This window comes from Lagenorhynchus albirostris, chromosome 6, assembly GCF_949774975.1.
Source record: "Lagenorhynchus albirostris chromosome 6, mLagAlb1.1, whole genome shotgun sequence".
NCBI lineage: Eukaryota > Metazoa > Chordata > Mammalia > Artiodactyla > Delphinidae > Lagenorhynchus > Lagenorhynchus albirostris.
Window position 1 is genome coordinate 11,122,053 of NC_083100.1, and position 15,959 is coordinate 11,138,011.

At 40.2% G+C, this 15,959-nt stretch overlaps 1 protein-coding gene across 1 annotated transcript; it reads left to right on the forward strand.

The window, feature by feature from the left end:
• Positions 1–6,826: 6,826 nt before the first annotated feature.
• Positions 6,827–14,648, forward strand: SLC19A3 (solute carrier family 19 member 3). Its single transcript, XM_060151253.1, has 5 exons — positions 6,827–6,976; positions 9,468–10,281; positions 11,838–12,030; positions 13,322–13,463; positions 14,490–14,648. Exons 1-5 carry the CDS (start codon positions 6,827–6,829, stop codon positions 14,646–14,648), a joined length of 1,458 nt encoding a protein of 485 aa, XP_060007236.1.
• The last annotated feature ends 1,311 nt before the right edge of the window (positions 14,649–15,959 follow it).

A 15,959-nucleotide genomic window follows, 5' to 3' on the forward strand; every position in this document is an offset into this window, starting at 1 on the left:
AAAAACTGAGTCCAAGTTCAGGTTTTAATGTTGGTTAAATGTGAAAACCGGCACAAATCTTATTGCCTCTGGCCCTCAGTTTCCTTATATATAAAACAAGGACAATACCACCTCCTCTATCTACTTCACAAAATTGTCAAAGAAAAATTAAAATAATTTGCAGCCATTGTGGAAGATAGTATAGAGATTCCTTAAAAACTAAAAATAGAGTTACCACATGATCCAGCAATTTCACTCCTGGCTATATATCCGGAAAAAATGAAAACACTAATTCGAAATGACACCTGCATCCCAGTATTCATAGCAGCACTATTTATAACAGCCAAGACATAGAAGCAACCAAAGTATCCAGCAACAGACAATTGGATTAAGAAGATGTGGTATGCGACTTCCCTGGTGGCACAGTGGTTAAGAATCCACCTGCCAATGCAGGGGATACTCGTTCAAGCCCTGGTCCCGGAAGATCTAACATGCCACGGAGCAACTAAGCCTGTGCGCCACAACTACTAAGCCTGCTCTCTAGAGCCCGCGAGCCACATCTAATGAGCCCACGCGTCACAACTACTGAAGCCCGCATGCCTAGAGCCCGTGCTCCACAACAAGAGAAGCCACTGCAATGAGAAGCCTGTGCACCACAACGAAGAGTAGCCCCCGCTTGCTACAACTAGAGAAAGCCCGTGTGCAGCAACGAAGACCCAATGCAGCCAGAAAGGAAGGAAGGAAGGAAGGAAGGAAGGAAGGAAGAAAGGAAGGAAGGAAGGATAAGTTAACGTGTTAAAAAAAAAAAAAAGAAGATGTGGTATGTATATACACAATGGAATATTACTCAGAATGAAATACTACCATTTGCAGCCACATGGATGGACCTAGAGAATATTATGCTTAGTGAAATAAATCAGACAGAGAAAGACAAATACTATATAATATCACTTATATGTGGAATCTAAAAAATAATACAAATGAATGTATATACAAAACAGAAGCACACTCGGACATAGAAAACAAGCTTGTTTTTATCCAAAGAGAGAGGGAAGGCAAAAGGGACAAATTAGGAGTATGGGATTAACAGATACAAACTATTATAGGTAAAACAGATAAGCATCAAGGACCTACCGTATAGCACAGGGAACTGTTTTCAATATCTTGTAATAACCTATGATGGAAAAGAATCTGAAAAAAAAAATATATATATATATATATATAAACTTAATCACTTTGTTGTACACCTGAAGCTAACACAATATTGTAAATCAACAGTACTTCAATTTAAAATTTTAAAATAATTTTCCAAATGTAAAAATTGTAGAAAGAAATTGCATAAGTGATTTGATTATCATAGTCATAGTCATGATGACAGAAAGAGCAGCATCTCCTCAATAAGATAAAAACAAAAGAAGATAACTAGTACTTCCAAGCATTGTGAGGTCAGTAGCCTCAGGCTTCTCCACTAAGAGAGAGAGGATTTAGGCAGGACCCAGGTTGTTCGGTTGGAATCCTAGAGCCCATATTGACAGCGCTTTTTGGGGTAGCTGGCAAGGAAATGAGAAGAAGAAAATGTCGAGATGGTGGGCATGGTGCCACGGAAGTAGGAGGCATCTACCCCTCAGGGAAAAGTAAGATAAACTTGGAGCCAACAGACCCAACCCTGAACTCAGATTTAACCTTTTTTAGCTGAGTGGCCATGAGCTCTGGGGAGGTTCAGTTCCCACGTCTGAGAAATTGGGGGCCATATATATATATAATCTATATCTATATATATATCCATATATAATCTATAATATAGTTGCTTTATATAATTATTTGTCTCTAATCCTTAGAACAATCCTAATTTTATGTAAATTTTATATATATAATATATTGTATACAGATCTTCCTTGACTTACAAGGGTTAGGGTTAGGCCTCAATAAACCCATCAGAAGGTGAAAATATCCTAAGTCAACAATACATTTAATGCACCTGACCTACCAAACATCACAGCTTAGCCTCACCTACCTTAAACGTGCTCAGAACATTTACATTAGTCTACAGTTGGGCAAAATCATCTACTACAAAGCCTGTTTTATACTAAAGTATTGAATGTCTCATGTAATGCATGGAATACTGTACTGAAAGTGAAAGGCAGAATGGTTGTCAGGGTCCAGAAAGGTGGTAAGTGTGTCGGTTGTTCACCCTGATCGCCTGGCTGAGCGGAGGCTGCCGCTGCCCAGCATGACGAGAAGGGATGGGTGAGACCACATGTCACTAGCCTGGGAAAGGATCAAAATTCAGAGTGCAAAGTACACTGTCTACTGAAGGCATGTCACTTTCGCACCATCATAGAGTCAAAATATCCTAAGTTGAACCATTGATAAGTTGGGCATTACTGTATTATATAATATATAATTATAATTAATTATATATCATATTATATATAAATATATTGTATTTTATATGTAATATGTAAATATATAAATATATTTATGTAATATATAAACTATATATTATATATAACATAAATATATAAATTTATAAATTTTATAATATATAAATTATATTTATATATAATATAAATATATTATAAATATATAATATAATTTGATATAACATAAATATATAATAAAATATATTGACATTATATTATAATTTAACATAATATATATAAATATATAAAATGTATAATAAAAATATGTATACATATTTAAATATATATTAATCGCTGTGGTGACTGAAGGAGCCAGAGCCGTGGTGCTTTGTTCAGGGCTGAACACAGACACTGTTGGATAAGCAGTTTAGGTTGGATGGGACAGAGCAGGTCACAGACGGAGTGCTGTGTGCGCATCAAGGGAATAGTGGGTGGGGCAGGATTGGAGAGTCCTATCTGAAACGTCGGAAGCCCCTGAGGATTCTTCCACCCGTCCTGGACTCTCCAGGGCCTAGAGTCCAGCAGAGAATTTGGGGGTAATAGGTGTATGTGTAGGTGTGGGAAAGCTCCCTGGATGGTTTCCGCCACCTCCCCCACCACACTGCGGCGTGGAGCTGCTCAGCCCAGTGCATGGATAAGGGAGGAGGGGTTCTTGGGCCTCAGGCATCAGACTCACTCAACGCCTATAAATGCAGATGCCTAGGCCTCACCGTGCCTACTGAATCACACTTTAGGGCTGGAGTCCCGGAAGCCGTATTTTCACCAAACCCCCGGTGATGATGATGCGAGTCAAGTTCACAGTCGTAGTGACTGGCCAGGGTTGAGAAGGGCTATGCAGTGAGGCAAGTGCTTGACGAGGAGACCCTGGGCAGTGGGTGGGGGGAGGGAGAAGAACAGCCAGATGCCAGCAGCCCAGAGTCTCAGAGTCTCCCAGGGGGCAGCAGGCAGCGGGCGGGGACAGGGGCCGTGGCCCTGGAGGCTGAAGAATCGCCAGCAGGTGAGACAGGGTCTCAGAAAGGGTGTAGGAGCTCCTGCTGCAGCTAAACCAGCTGCTCTACTCAGCCCTCCTCGGTTAAAGGACTCCTGCGCGTGTTCGCTTAGACGCCTTCTCTCATTTCCTCCGGCAGAAAAACTAGCTTTGAAGCATGCGTCTATTTCTGTGGGAAGGGGCTGGAAAAGGAGGAGAGAAGAAAGCCCAGCATCCTCGGGCCCACGTGTGACCCCCCCCCACCCAGGTGTTTCTCAGTTGTTTTCAGCTAAACCCAGACACCCTCCCTCATTTTCTCCTCGTTAAGCCCAAATCACTGTGGGGCCTGCCACGTGGAGAGAGCCAAGGGAGGGAAAATGACATGTTTGAGCGGCAGCTCTGTGCCCAGCAAGGCGCCAAGTCCCTTCCAGGTATCAAAGCCCTTGGTACCCACAAAAAGCCCACACATGCAGGTAGCATTGTTATCCCACTTTACAGACGAGCAACTGAATGCAAGGTGCTTGTACAGTTGAAAACCTCCTTGGCCTTTACCTGGTGCTACTAGGAAGGGCCCTCAGGAAATCCAGACAGAGCTTTCCTGCTTCTCAGAGGTTCATCCCCTTCCTTCTACGAGACTTACTGTGTGGAGAGCTCTTCTAGGCACAGGAATAGAGCAAAGACCCAAACAGACAAAAGGCTCTGCCCTCCTGCTTACATATACTGTCTTTCTCTGCTTGACCTTCCCAACTAAACCCAATGGTGCAGCACTATTAGAACAGTTGTGTCTATGGCCCTGGCACGCTGAACGCACCCCATCCCACCTGATGTCGGAAGCTAAGCAGGGTTGGGCCTGGTTGATATCAATACTTGGATGGGAGGACAGTTATCAGATGGAACGATAGATGAGCCAGGGGTCTCTTCTCAGCCCAGGGACCACGGGCATAGTCCTAGGTCTCTGAGATGCACAGAGAGAACAGTGACTTGTGGAGTTAGTGCACAATCCATGGTCAGCAGATGGAAAGAATGTTCTAGATGTAGAGTCAGACGATGTCACCCCATTAAGACTACCCTTTGAAAGATGGCCAAGCCTTAGTAATTGCCTACCCAGGATAGCCCTTTCTATAAAAACATTACTCACAAACCCTGGTAGCAACTCAGGAAGAAGCTAAATCCCGTGCATTCTAGGCTGAGGCAGGAGGTAGAGGACCATCAAATCCAATACGCTCTTGGCAAGAAGTTCACATTGTCACATTGCTCACATTAATCCACTTCCATGTCCATATCCTTCCCCTGATCTCTGTGCAGCCTCATCAAGGGTTTTGTTGACAGAAACAAACTCATTTAACTTAAGAGAGGAACGACGCAGCTGTCTGGGACCACCTTGTGAATGGGTCGGGTGGGTGGCAGGCCAGTGGTGTGATTCAGCAGGTCTCCCACCTCCTCAGCCCCTAGCAGAGTTCCCACCCCACCTTGCTCTTGTGGAGTGAGCATCGTCTCCCCTCTCTCTGGCCCACTTTCAACCTGTAACTGCCCCTGGAAGCTCTGGGTATTAAGCCATACTCTTCAGCATGAATGTGTTCATAAAAACACTTCCCTCACTGTGGGGAGAGGATGTCATTAGGTTAATAACAGCAGCCAAGGAAGAAGGCCACCAGAATGAGGCCAAGTAGAGCAGGTGACAGGACCCTGGAGCTGGGAGCCAGGAAGACTGGGTTCAAATCTTGACCATGTGGTTTGAAGCCAGTTGTTGGACATCTTGGATCTCCCATATCCTCACCTGGGAATCTGGGAAATTATTGTGTGTTATAGTTATTATGAGGATTTAGTTAGATTAGATACAGAAAAGCATCATACAGCAGGTTAGTTTCTTTCCTAGGACTTAGAGAACTTAACCACGCGCAAGACCACCAAAAAATGTGTCCCCTTTACAAAGTAATGCTTGATCCAAAATATGAAGGCATGAGGGTGAGCTTTCCCGTTGCACATTGTAATCCCCATGAAAAAGCAAGATGTTTTCAAACGTGGCCACCGTAAAATAAGGGCTTTGCTGTTCTTGTTTTTCTGGGCAGTAATAAATGAAATCCTCTAGTGGAGTTTTTCTCTGAAATGTGAAGTTCAAGCAATTTTATTTCTGGGTTAGGAAAAACGTATGAACTGAGTATGAACTGTTAATGAGCTACCTGCCCCACTGAGTGGTGTGAAACTTCAGACTTAGAGATGAGATGGGCCCAGTCAAAAAGAAAAGCGGAAGAACAGTCTAAGACGTGACACCTTCTATTCCCAGCCCAGAGTTAGCACCAGGATGGAAAAGGGGGGAAATATGGAAAAGATGGCAAGTCAGAGCTTTATCCAGTTTAAGTTTTTAACTGAAGAATTATAAATTCTCAGATTATAGACACCTAACAAAAATAACTTGGAGGTCTATTATGTGTCAAGCACAATACTAAGCAAGGGAGAGCCTGATGGAGGGAAAAGGTGTAAATAAATACAGTGTATTAAGATTTCTGAGTCAGAAGTTTCCATGCAAAATAAAGTGTGCAGACAGAAGAAGCCTTGAGCAACTCAGTCTCTGTTCTCTTGGTTTTGACCTCCTAGAAGGTCATGTCCAGACAGACCTCGTTTTATTGCACTTGACTTTATTGCCCTTCACAGATACTGCAGTTTTTACAAATTCAAGGTTTTTGGCAACACTGCCTGGAGCAAATCTATCAACACCACTTTTTCAACAGCATTTGCTCACTTCGTGACTCTGTGTCACATTTCAGTAATTCTCACAATGTTTCAAACTTTTTCATTTTTATTATGTTTGTCATGGTGACCCCGTGACTAGTGATCTTGGATGTTAACATTGCAAAAAGATTACGAGTCGCTGAAGGCTCAAATGACGGTTAGCATTTTTTAGCAATAAAGTATTTTTTAATGAAGGTACGCACATAGCTTTGTTAGACATGATGCTGTTTCACACTTAATAGACTACAGTACAGTGTAAACATAATTTCCATATGCAGTGGGAAACCACAAAATGTGTGCTATTTGCTTTATTGTAATATTTGCTTTGTTGAAGTGGTCTGGAACCAAACCGGCAGTAACTCTGAGGTATGCCTGTACACCAGTAATTCACTAGCCAATGTTTTACTTACTTTTAAACATCCACTGGTCCATTGTTTACCAATTATTAGTAGCTACTTATTACCATGTTTATGACGGAGAGCACTAAAGAAGTGGGACTCTTCCCGCAGCAGTAATGAGTAAGAAGTTTGTTGGCAAAGGAGGGTTGACTGATTCTCCTAAGGAATATTTGAAAGCAGTTATTCATCACTCACCTTTTCAGGTCAGCTTCAGATGGATGAAACTTTGTCCTTTCATTAAACATTTAGAAATGAGCTTTTCATGACATCCAGGATGCCAGAAAGAATAAACATCAGTTAATTTTTGTTTTGTTTCCATTTGATCAGCCATGAGTTGTTTCCAAACTTCAGCGAGCCATTCCTGGATTTATCCCACTGTGATCCTCTGCCTGTTTGGATTCTTCTCCATGATGAGACCCTCAGAACCCTTCCTTATGCTGTATTTATCTGGGCCAGATAAAAACCTGACCAGTGAAGAGGTGAGTTAATATACATACATATCTTTATGTGGTTTAATCTTACAGGACTCAAACAAGGACCTAGAGTGAGGTTTTCATTCAACTGGAAATAAGATTAACACACTGACCTCAGTGAATCCCATCTTCATAGTATGTGTTATTTTATAGAACTGTTCAAACTACTCTTTCCTCCTCACACTTGCAAAAATGGGAAACCAAAACATATTGCATGTGTAATAAATATTTTCACTTTTGTAGACTTCTAACATTAGGCTTAATGCATGGGAACATGTCAAGTCTTCATTGATTCTATTATACTAATCCTAATTCTATTATACTAATCCTAAAATAAAATCAATGATGCCAGGCACAGGATCTAGTCCTAATAAACTTTTAGCCTGCTGGGGTATAAGCAGAATCTGTTTAAAAATTGTAGCATTTCTTTAGGACACTAACTCCATTTTGAAAAACTATTTATCAGCAGGTGAGACATTAACAGCTTTATCTCCCAGCTTTATCTTCCCCAGAAGTCCCAATTCTCTTACTCAAAGGATCCACCTCTTTTTTTTTTTTTTTTTTTATGACAAGTGCAACAAGAAAGTGCACTGACCCAGTCGGAGAATTACCCTGGGCTGGTTTTATAGTCTCCAGTCATAGCTAAGAAAACACTGTAAAGTGTGTGGCTTCACCTGAAAGGCTCACTGATGCTGCTTTATTTGGTGATAAGGTAGTATGGACGGAAGGGCAAGCTCATTCTATTGTATTGTAAAATCACTTAGGGGCAACTCTGTTTCAAAGTTTCCCAGATGGAAGCATGTCACTATTAAGACAAAGCAAACAACAGATAGACATCCAGAATCAACCAGTGAGCCCCAGGGGTCTGCTTCCTTGACCACTATGGACCAGCTGGACCTCAAAGGCGCAGCCCAGTTACATTAGCCTTTCAAATCACTGAACATTCCCCTGTCATTGAAACAGGAACCCACTGAGGTTGCTGGAGAAAGCAGGGGGCACAGAACAAAGTCTAATGCAGCTGACCTGCACCTGTACCCATCACGCCCCAAAGATCAACAACTTCTTCAGTCCTTTCTGTGAATGAACCTTGAGGTGCCGTGCATTTCTGACTAAATCCATGAGATGACCCATATTAAACTGAGGCCAGAATTGAGTGAGCAGAGACAAATCAGTAGAATTGGAGGCAAACGGGGTTGGGAGCCCAGCAAATTTGGCCAGGAAGGAGATGAAATGCATTGCTTGTTCCCACACCATAATTCTGCAAGATGATTTACCCTGTGCTGTCTTCATCTGGGTGTTCATCCAGACTTGCAAGGCTGAGATTTTTGTCATAATGGTGAATCACATAAAGGTAAAGGTTGCTGGATTATTCTAACACTGTAGCTGCTTTATCTAGTGTTGTTATCTCTGAACAAGAAGAGAATAGTATTTTTTAATAGCCTGAAAAACCCACAAGTGTCTGTTGAACAATTTTTAACTAGTTTACAGGCACACCTCAGAGATATTGCAGGTTTGGTTCCAGACTGCCGCAATGAAGTGAACATTGCAATAAAGCAATCACACAAATTTTTTTTAAATTTCCCAGTGCATAAAGCAGTTATGGGGCTTCCCTGGTGGCGCAGTGGTTGAGAGTCCGCCTGCCGATGCAGGGGCCACGGGTTCGTGCCCCGGTCGGGGAAGATCCCACATGCCGCGGAGCGGCTGGGCCCGTGAGCCATGGCTGCTGAGCCTGCGCGTCCGGAGCCTGTGCTCCGCAACGGGAGAGGCCACAACAGTGAGAGGCCCGTGTACCGCAAAAAAAAGAACAGTTATGTTTTCACTATACAATAGTCTATTAAGTGTGCAATAGCATTATGTCTAAAAAAAGTATATACCTTAATTGAAAAATATTTTATTGCTAAAAAAATGCCGAAACAATTACAATAGTAACATCAAAGATTATTGATCATAGATCACCATAACAAATATAATAATAATGAAAAAGCTTGAAATATTGTAAGAATTACCAAAATGTGACTAAGACATGAAGTGAGCAAATGCTATTGGAAAAATGGTGTCAATAGACTTGCTCAATGCAGGTTGCCACAGACCTTTAATCTGTGAAAAACAAAACAAAACAAAACACGATATCTGCAAAGCACAATAAAGCAAAACACAATAAAATGAGGTATGCCTGGGCTCTAGTGTACATACTATTATAAATTTAATATAGCTCAGATTGCACATTAAGCCAATATATTCTTCTACGGAGATGCATGTAAGTATATGAAGTGGGTTTTTTGGTGGGGTGGGGGGAGCTCTCCTTTCCTACTGGGTTCCTTGAAAATCAGTTTTCTATTGTGCTTTCTCATAATACGAAGAATACCCTATTTGATTGGATGCAGACTTTTGTATCGGGCAAGCGACATGTACCTTAGTAATGCACGAATCTGAGAAAGGTAACCCTCCTCACTTCCTGGTGCTTCATGGTCACAGGATCCATTTTTCAACTCTGCAGATTACAAATGAGATCTTCCCCGTGTGGACATACTCATATCTGGTGCTGCTGTTCCCAGTGTTTATCCTCACCGATTACGTCCGCTACAAGCCAGTCATCAACCTACAAGGGATCAGCTTCATCATTACCTGGCTGCTGCTCTTGTTTGGCCAAGGAGTGAAGACCATGCAGGTCGTAGAGTTCTTCTATGGGATGGTCACTGCCACCGAGGTGGCCTACTATGCCTACATTTACAGCGTGGTCAGCCCAGAGCATTATCAGAAAGTGAGTGGCTACTGCAGGAGTGCCACGCTGGTGGCCTACACGGCGGCCTCAGTGCTGGCCCAACTCTTGGTATCCCTGGCCAACCTATCGTACTTTTACCTCAACGTCATATCCTTGGCCTCTGTCTCCATGGCCTTCCTTTTCTCACTTTTCCTACCGATGCCTAAGAAGAGCATGTTTTTTCATGCAAAACCCAGCAAAGAAGGTCCTCCAAAGCCACCAGGAAAGGATGCTGTCTTAGAGGAACCTCAAAAGGATCATGAACCAGGTGGACAAGAAGTAGTCACTGTGTCAGGGAACCCATATGATGGTCATTGGAGCAGCCCAAAGCCAGAAAGTATAGTTTTGAGAGTTTTTGTGCAGTGGTTACAAGATTTAAAGGAGTGTTATTCCTCAAAACATCTTTTTTACTGGTCCCTATGGTGGTCTTTTTCCACAGCAGGTTTTAACCAGGTTTTGAACTATGTTCAAGTCCTGTGGGATTACAAGGCACCAAGCCAGAGTTCCATAATATATAATGGAGCAGTAGAAGCTATTGCAACCTTTGGGGGTAAGTAAACTTTGATCTTCCTTTGATGGGCTACCCCCCACTAAGTTCATTTCTCCAGTTGCTAAATTCTCCATGGTGGTAAATTAGGTCTGTTCAGAAGGCATATTAATCTTTTCCAGGAATAGAAGGCAGTGGGGCAAAAAGAGGGACAGGACATTTCTATTTAATGTGTTGCAGTTACTGGTAACTCAAGAGCTCGGAAGTCAGCACCAAGTGATCACATTCTAGTCAGATTCCCAAGATTCCATTTCATCATCAAGAAAAGTGTTAATAATGCCCCCTGTTCTTTCAGGATTGTTTTTAATATCAAAAAGAAAATAGGCATCTTGTGTATAAAAAAGGTGTTTTTATTATTTTAGAAAATGAACTGAACTTTTAAGACTTCCAAATTATCACTGGAAGGGTTTTTGTTAATAAAGAATTTGATTTAGCTAGTGCCCATCTTTAAGAAATTCCAGGCTCTACACCCCAAATTTTCAAAATTAGCTTTCTTATGAGATTTAAATCAGAAGTGGAAGATGTTATGTGAGTCAGGATTCTAATATCAGAGGAAAATCTGCCTTTGAAGTTCCCTCTACAATAAATATTTATATCCTGGTTAATGGAAACTTAAATTCAACTAAGACTTTGAAGGTATTTTTCTAGGAAGTAGGAGATTTCCACACCCTGTTTACATAAATTTTCAGAAACCTCATGTGGTGTCTGTTTTATTATTGTCTCCCTTTTAGGAGATTTCAGTTTAACTCCTGGAAACCAAGACTGTACTAGAGTTAGTTCACTGAAATTATCTCTCCTACATTCCAATTTCTGGGAAGAAAAGTAACTTTATGTCTTTTGCAGTGTGGTTCTTGCCTAGATCACATGTGGAAAAGTTAATCAAATCTCAATAATTTGAAACATAAATATCTCTCACTTTGTTAAAGAGAACTATAATTACTAACTCTAATTACTGTCAATTATTCAACCTCTTAAACTCTGTAAATTGTTCACCCAAAACCTCAAGTAAATTAAGCCAGATCTTGAAGACATTAAGATGGAGATTAGAAGTAAAATTAAGACAGATTAGTAATAAAGACTAAAACTTACTACCTGATGCAACGTATCTGTTACCTATCACTGAGAAAAACAATAAAGAAAGGCAAATATGAACAGGCTAGGTGTACTGCCAGAGCAGTTGTTTCACCTTTATCTATCCCTGCCCTGAGCATGTTGTATTAAGTGACTGAGTTTATGTATCATTTCTCCCCACTCTGTGGGTGGTTAGGAACCTTTCTAGTCCCTCTGCATAGAACAGTGCTTGGCATGTAGTTGATGCTAATTAAAAGTGTGACAACTAAATGACTAAAAGAATAGAAATTAAAGAGAGTAGCCAAAGGAAAACATGCTTGAGACATGGATAAATCCCCATTTAGGTGGATCACACTATTTTCACGAATTGGGAAAGCAATATGTTTATCTTTCAGAATTACCTGAGACCTGAGCTCTTAAGAGAACATATTGATGTTTCCCATGGGCAAAGTCAATATGTTGGATCTTCCTTAATGTTTCTTCTTTAGGGGCCCTGGCTGCCTTTGCAGTGGGTTATGTGAAAGTCAACTGGGATCTTCTGGGAGAGTTGGCTCTGGCCATCTTCTCGGTTGTCAATGCAGGCTCTCTATTTCTCATGCATTACACGACCAGCATATGGGCATGCTATGCAGGCTTTTTGTTATTCAAGACCGGCTATATGCTTCTTATCACCATAGCAGTGTAAGTATTACTAAGCATTTCTTCCCAGTCCTAAAACTAAACCATATTCTCTTTTCTGTATTCCTATAATTCTTTTGAGAACTTTGGAAGGATTTTAATCAATTACAATATTAAATGTTGACTACTTCATATTAAATTAGGCACAATTGAGCCATCTTTTCATTTAATTGCTCACCGAATATTGCTAATATTAATCAGCAAGGGAAACAAGTTCTGTAAGTTCATAAACCAAAGGCAATGATACATGGTCAGGTTGTGATTTTTATTTCAAACAGTTTGCCAATTTGCACAGTGTAATGCAATTTGATTTTGAATGATTAAGTTTAGATTACACCTCTGATTTCACTTGGTTGCTTGAGTAATTCCAGGCATATACTTTTGTATGAAACAAAATATTTTCAGCAAGGTGGATACTGAAAAAAGTAGATGCAAAGATTACAAGAAACTATGAATCCCAGAGATCATTTTTTTAATGATTAAAAACATTTGGTTCTATATATAAGTGCAGAGAAAGCTGACTATAGGATATATGCTTTGGTATTAACCAAAAGAGATAAGAAACATTTGAATTTCAAATCACATGAAAGTAGAGCCAAAAGCTTTATAAAGTTTTGAGTTTTAGTCTGTGAAAAATGCTTGATAAGTAATTGACAAAACACGGAAACGTGGACCCTGAGAAAAGATCATGAAACAAAGGAAAGAGATGAAACTTGAGGCAAGTTCATTTTTTTCACCAAAGGGTATCTGTTTAATGTATCAAACTCATGTGTCTTCAGTTTTTTTTAAGGCGAGTATTTTGTTAAGGTAAGATGACATTGTTTCTTTTCATTTTAAGAATATTCAGAACCCAAAGCCTTTTACCTGCATTCCAAGGAAGAACTATAAATAACATATATCTGCCAGTCTTTCGAAAGTGCTTTGTAATAAGATTTCAATATCTATATAATTATAAAAAATAGGTTTCTTATGAGATTTAAACCAGAAGTGGAAGATGATTCCAATTCCAATTCTGGCCTCAGTTTAATATGGGTCATCTCAAAGGAAGAACATTTAGGTTTAATTTCTGGAACGATTAAATTGGATAGGAAGAATTTTGCCATATTTCCTTTAAGTATATTTTAATTCAGCCTTTAAGTATATATTTTTTCCTTGTTCTGCCCGTTTGTCTATACTGGAGGAGATTTAGACAAAAAGTGCTGTTAACAAGACACTGTTTTCTCTTCATTTTCTTTTAAAGATAAGAATCCCATGTACGTTCTCGTTAAAAATCTTATTCTATGTTGAATGACAGGTTTCAGATCGCAGTTAATCTGAGTGTGGAACGCTACGCCCTGGTGTTTGGAATCAACACCTTCATCGCCCTGGTGATTCAGACCGTTATAACCGTGATCGTAGTAGATCAGGGAGGATTGAGGCTGCCAGTCCACATTCAGGTAAGCTGCAGTACTTCCATTTTCCTATTCACACGGTTGGGGGGGGATGTAGAATAACCTGGTCATCTCAGAGGGCTTTTTCAACCTTACCACTGGCAGTATTGAATTTCTTGGCTAGGCAAATTTTAAAATAAACCATGCCTTAGGACTTCCCTGGCAGTCCAGTGGTTAAGACTTCACCTTCCAATGCAGGGGGTGCAGGTTTGATCCCCGGTCAGGGAGATAAGAACACACATGCCTCACGGCCAAAAACCCAAAAGATAAAACAGAAGCAATATTGTAACAAATTCAAAAAAGACTTTAAAAATGGTCCACATCAAAAAAAAAAAAAAACTTAAATAAAATAAAGTAAAATTAGCCATGCCTTTAACTATCAACTGTAAAACCAAGTAGGTTTTGAGCAGTAATCACTATAGGTTAGCATTTGCCTTTGGTCCCTAAAACCCTATCAGGTAACACTCTTGCCTTCATGTCCCCCTTATGTCTCCTCCTTCCCCCGTGGTCCAGTACCACAATATACTAAGATGCAACTGGGAAGGGGTACGTGGCTGCAGAGTTCACTTACCTTTTAAGTCTCTCAGAGTACTGAGAGACTTAAAATTAGTCCAATTTCACATTTTACATGTGGATCTGAAAAAAAGGGGATAAGGCAGGTAAAAAGTAACCTCAGTGTCGAAAACTCATTCCTGGAGACATTACATATAGCATTGCACTATCCTCCAAACATAGACACGTAAATCAGTGGGATTTAGCGTTTCTTTCACTATTGGTGGCATGTGCTAGAATTTGAATCCAAGCAACCCTGACTCCAGAGCCCACACTCTTAGTTACTGCATTGCTTACCCTTTCATTCCTGGTTCTTCTAAGAGGGGAAAAGAGAGTATTGTGCACATCTAAAAGATCCATATTAAGATCCTGATTCTCGGTTACCCCATCATCCAAGTAAATCAACAGCATCACTATGTATTATCAATAACATAGATAGTCATATTTCATGAATGTCTAATTAACTCTGTTTTTCTCTAGTTTTTAGTTTATGGGAGTTATTTTGCAGTCATTGCTGGCATTTTCCTAATGCGAAGCATATTCATTATCTACTCAACCAAATGCCGAAAGACAGTGCAGAGCTCTGCTACAAGTCAGAATCCATATGGGCCACACCCAGAAGAACCAAAGAACAACTAATGAACAAGGCTCTAACCTCTGTCAACCACTACAGCCTCAGAGCAAGGACTCTGCTGGTCACAATGTCACGGAGTGCCATAAATTGACACACTTCACAAGTCTGGATTCCAGTGAACCTTTTCAAAGCCAGGAAAGTTCAGCTTTGGACCAGATATCTATGTACCCAGCTGAACTGGTTGCAGCTGTTCAGGTATACCATCTCAATTAAACAGCCTATGTTGGGGAACCCCAGTGAATAACAATGACTGGAAAATTCTGGTTTTGATTGCTTGCAAGGATGTGCAAGTGGCATGGAAACAAACCATGAGAAAACTCCAACCATCCTAGAGTTTGATATTCCTCATTTGTGAGCAGAAATACTAACTGAAGTGACCCTCTTGCTTGGCTTAGATATTTGTTTTATTTTACCCAAAACAGGCAACACAATGGATATTTTTTGTCACATGAGCCATTGTCCTTCTTCTTCCATTAAGTATATTTCTTTAAAACTTACAGTTCCTTGAGAGAATTATAGGGCTTGGTCCCATTTCTAAGGAATCCTTTTCTCTCCTGATAACACAGTATTATTCACAAGCTATTATTTGATAATATCACCATTTAATTTTTTAATCATTACTCCTCACTTTGTGCTCTTCTGAGCTTTGTTGTTGAAACTCTACCTCAGGAATAACTCCAGACCCTCCTGTGTGGCCACAGAATGACATTCATGCCAATTCCCAGTGGCCCCAGGAGAGACAATGCACTTTCTTCTATCATGACCCCAGACAAATGTTTTAATGTCGTGTCAGTGTGATGTCTGCCTAAAACAGAAAAACTTAAGTAGAAATTTTCAGGGATTTCTAGAAGTATTCATAAATAAGGAAACACTGATGGGGGGGGAAACACCTAATTTTTAGATGACACAGATTGTGCTAAATAAAATTAATTGGTGCAAAAATATTAAAGAGCCTTTCTGATTTTTTGGTGAATTGTGCTGAAAATTGGCTGAGTTTATCTGTCATTTGAAACTTCAACAAAAATTTCATTGAACATTCTGCCACTGGGAATAATGAATGCTGATTCAAGATTTGTGTTTCAAATAGACTTTTCTCCAAATCTCAAAATTCAATCTCTGGACAAAAAATTAAATTCAGTCCAAAAGCCAATACAGTGGAGAAAACTAATAACTAATTACATCAAAAGCAAGAAGAGAATGACTACTGTTATCCTTCTTGGTTATTGTCCTGAAGATATTAGCCAACACAGTTAGACAAGAAAAAAAAAAAGAAAAATCAAAAGTTGGAAAGGAAGAGGCAAAACCATCACAATTCC

Coding starts and splice junctions, on each gene's coding strand:
- SLC19A3 (XM_060151253.1), top strand. CDS start 6,827: ATGAGTTGTTTCCAAACTTCAGCGAGCCATTCCTGGATTTATCCCACT. Junction 6,977..9,467: donor AAAACCTGACCAGTGAAGAG/GTGAGTTAATAT, acceptor TCAACTCTGCAG/ATTACAAATGAGATCTTCCC. Junction 10,282..11,837: donor AGCTATTGCAACCTTTGGGG/GTAAGTAAACTT, acceptor TTTCTTCTTTAG/GGGCCCTGGCTGCCTTTGCA.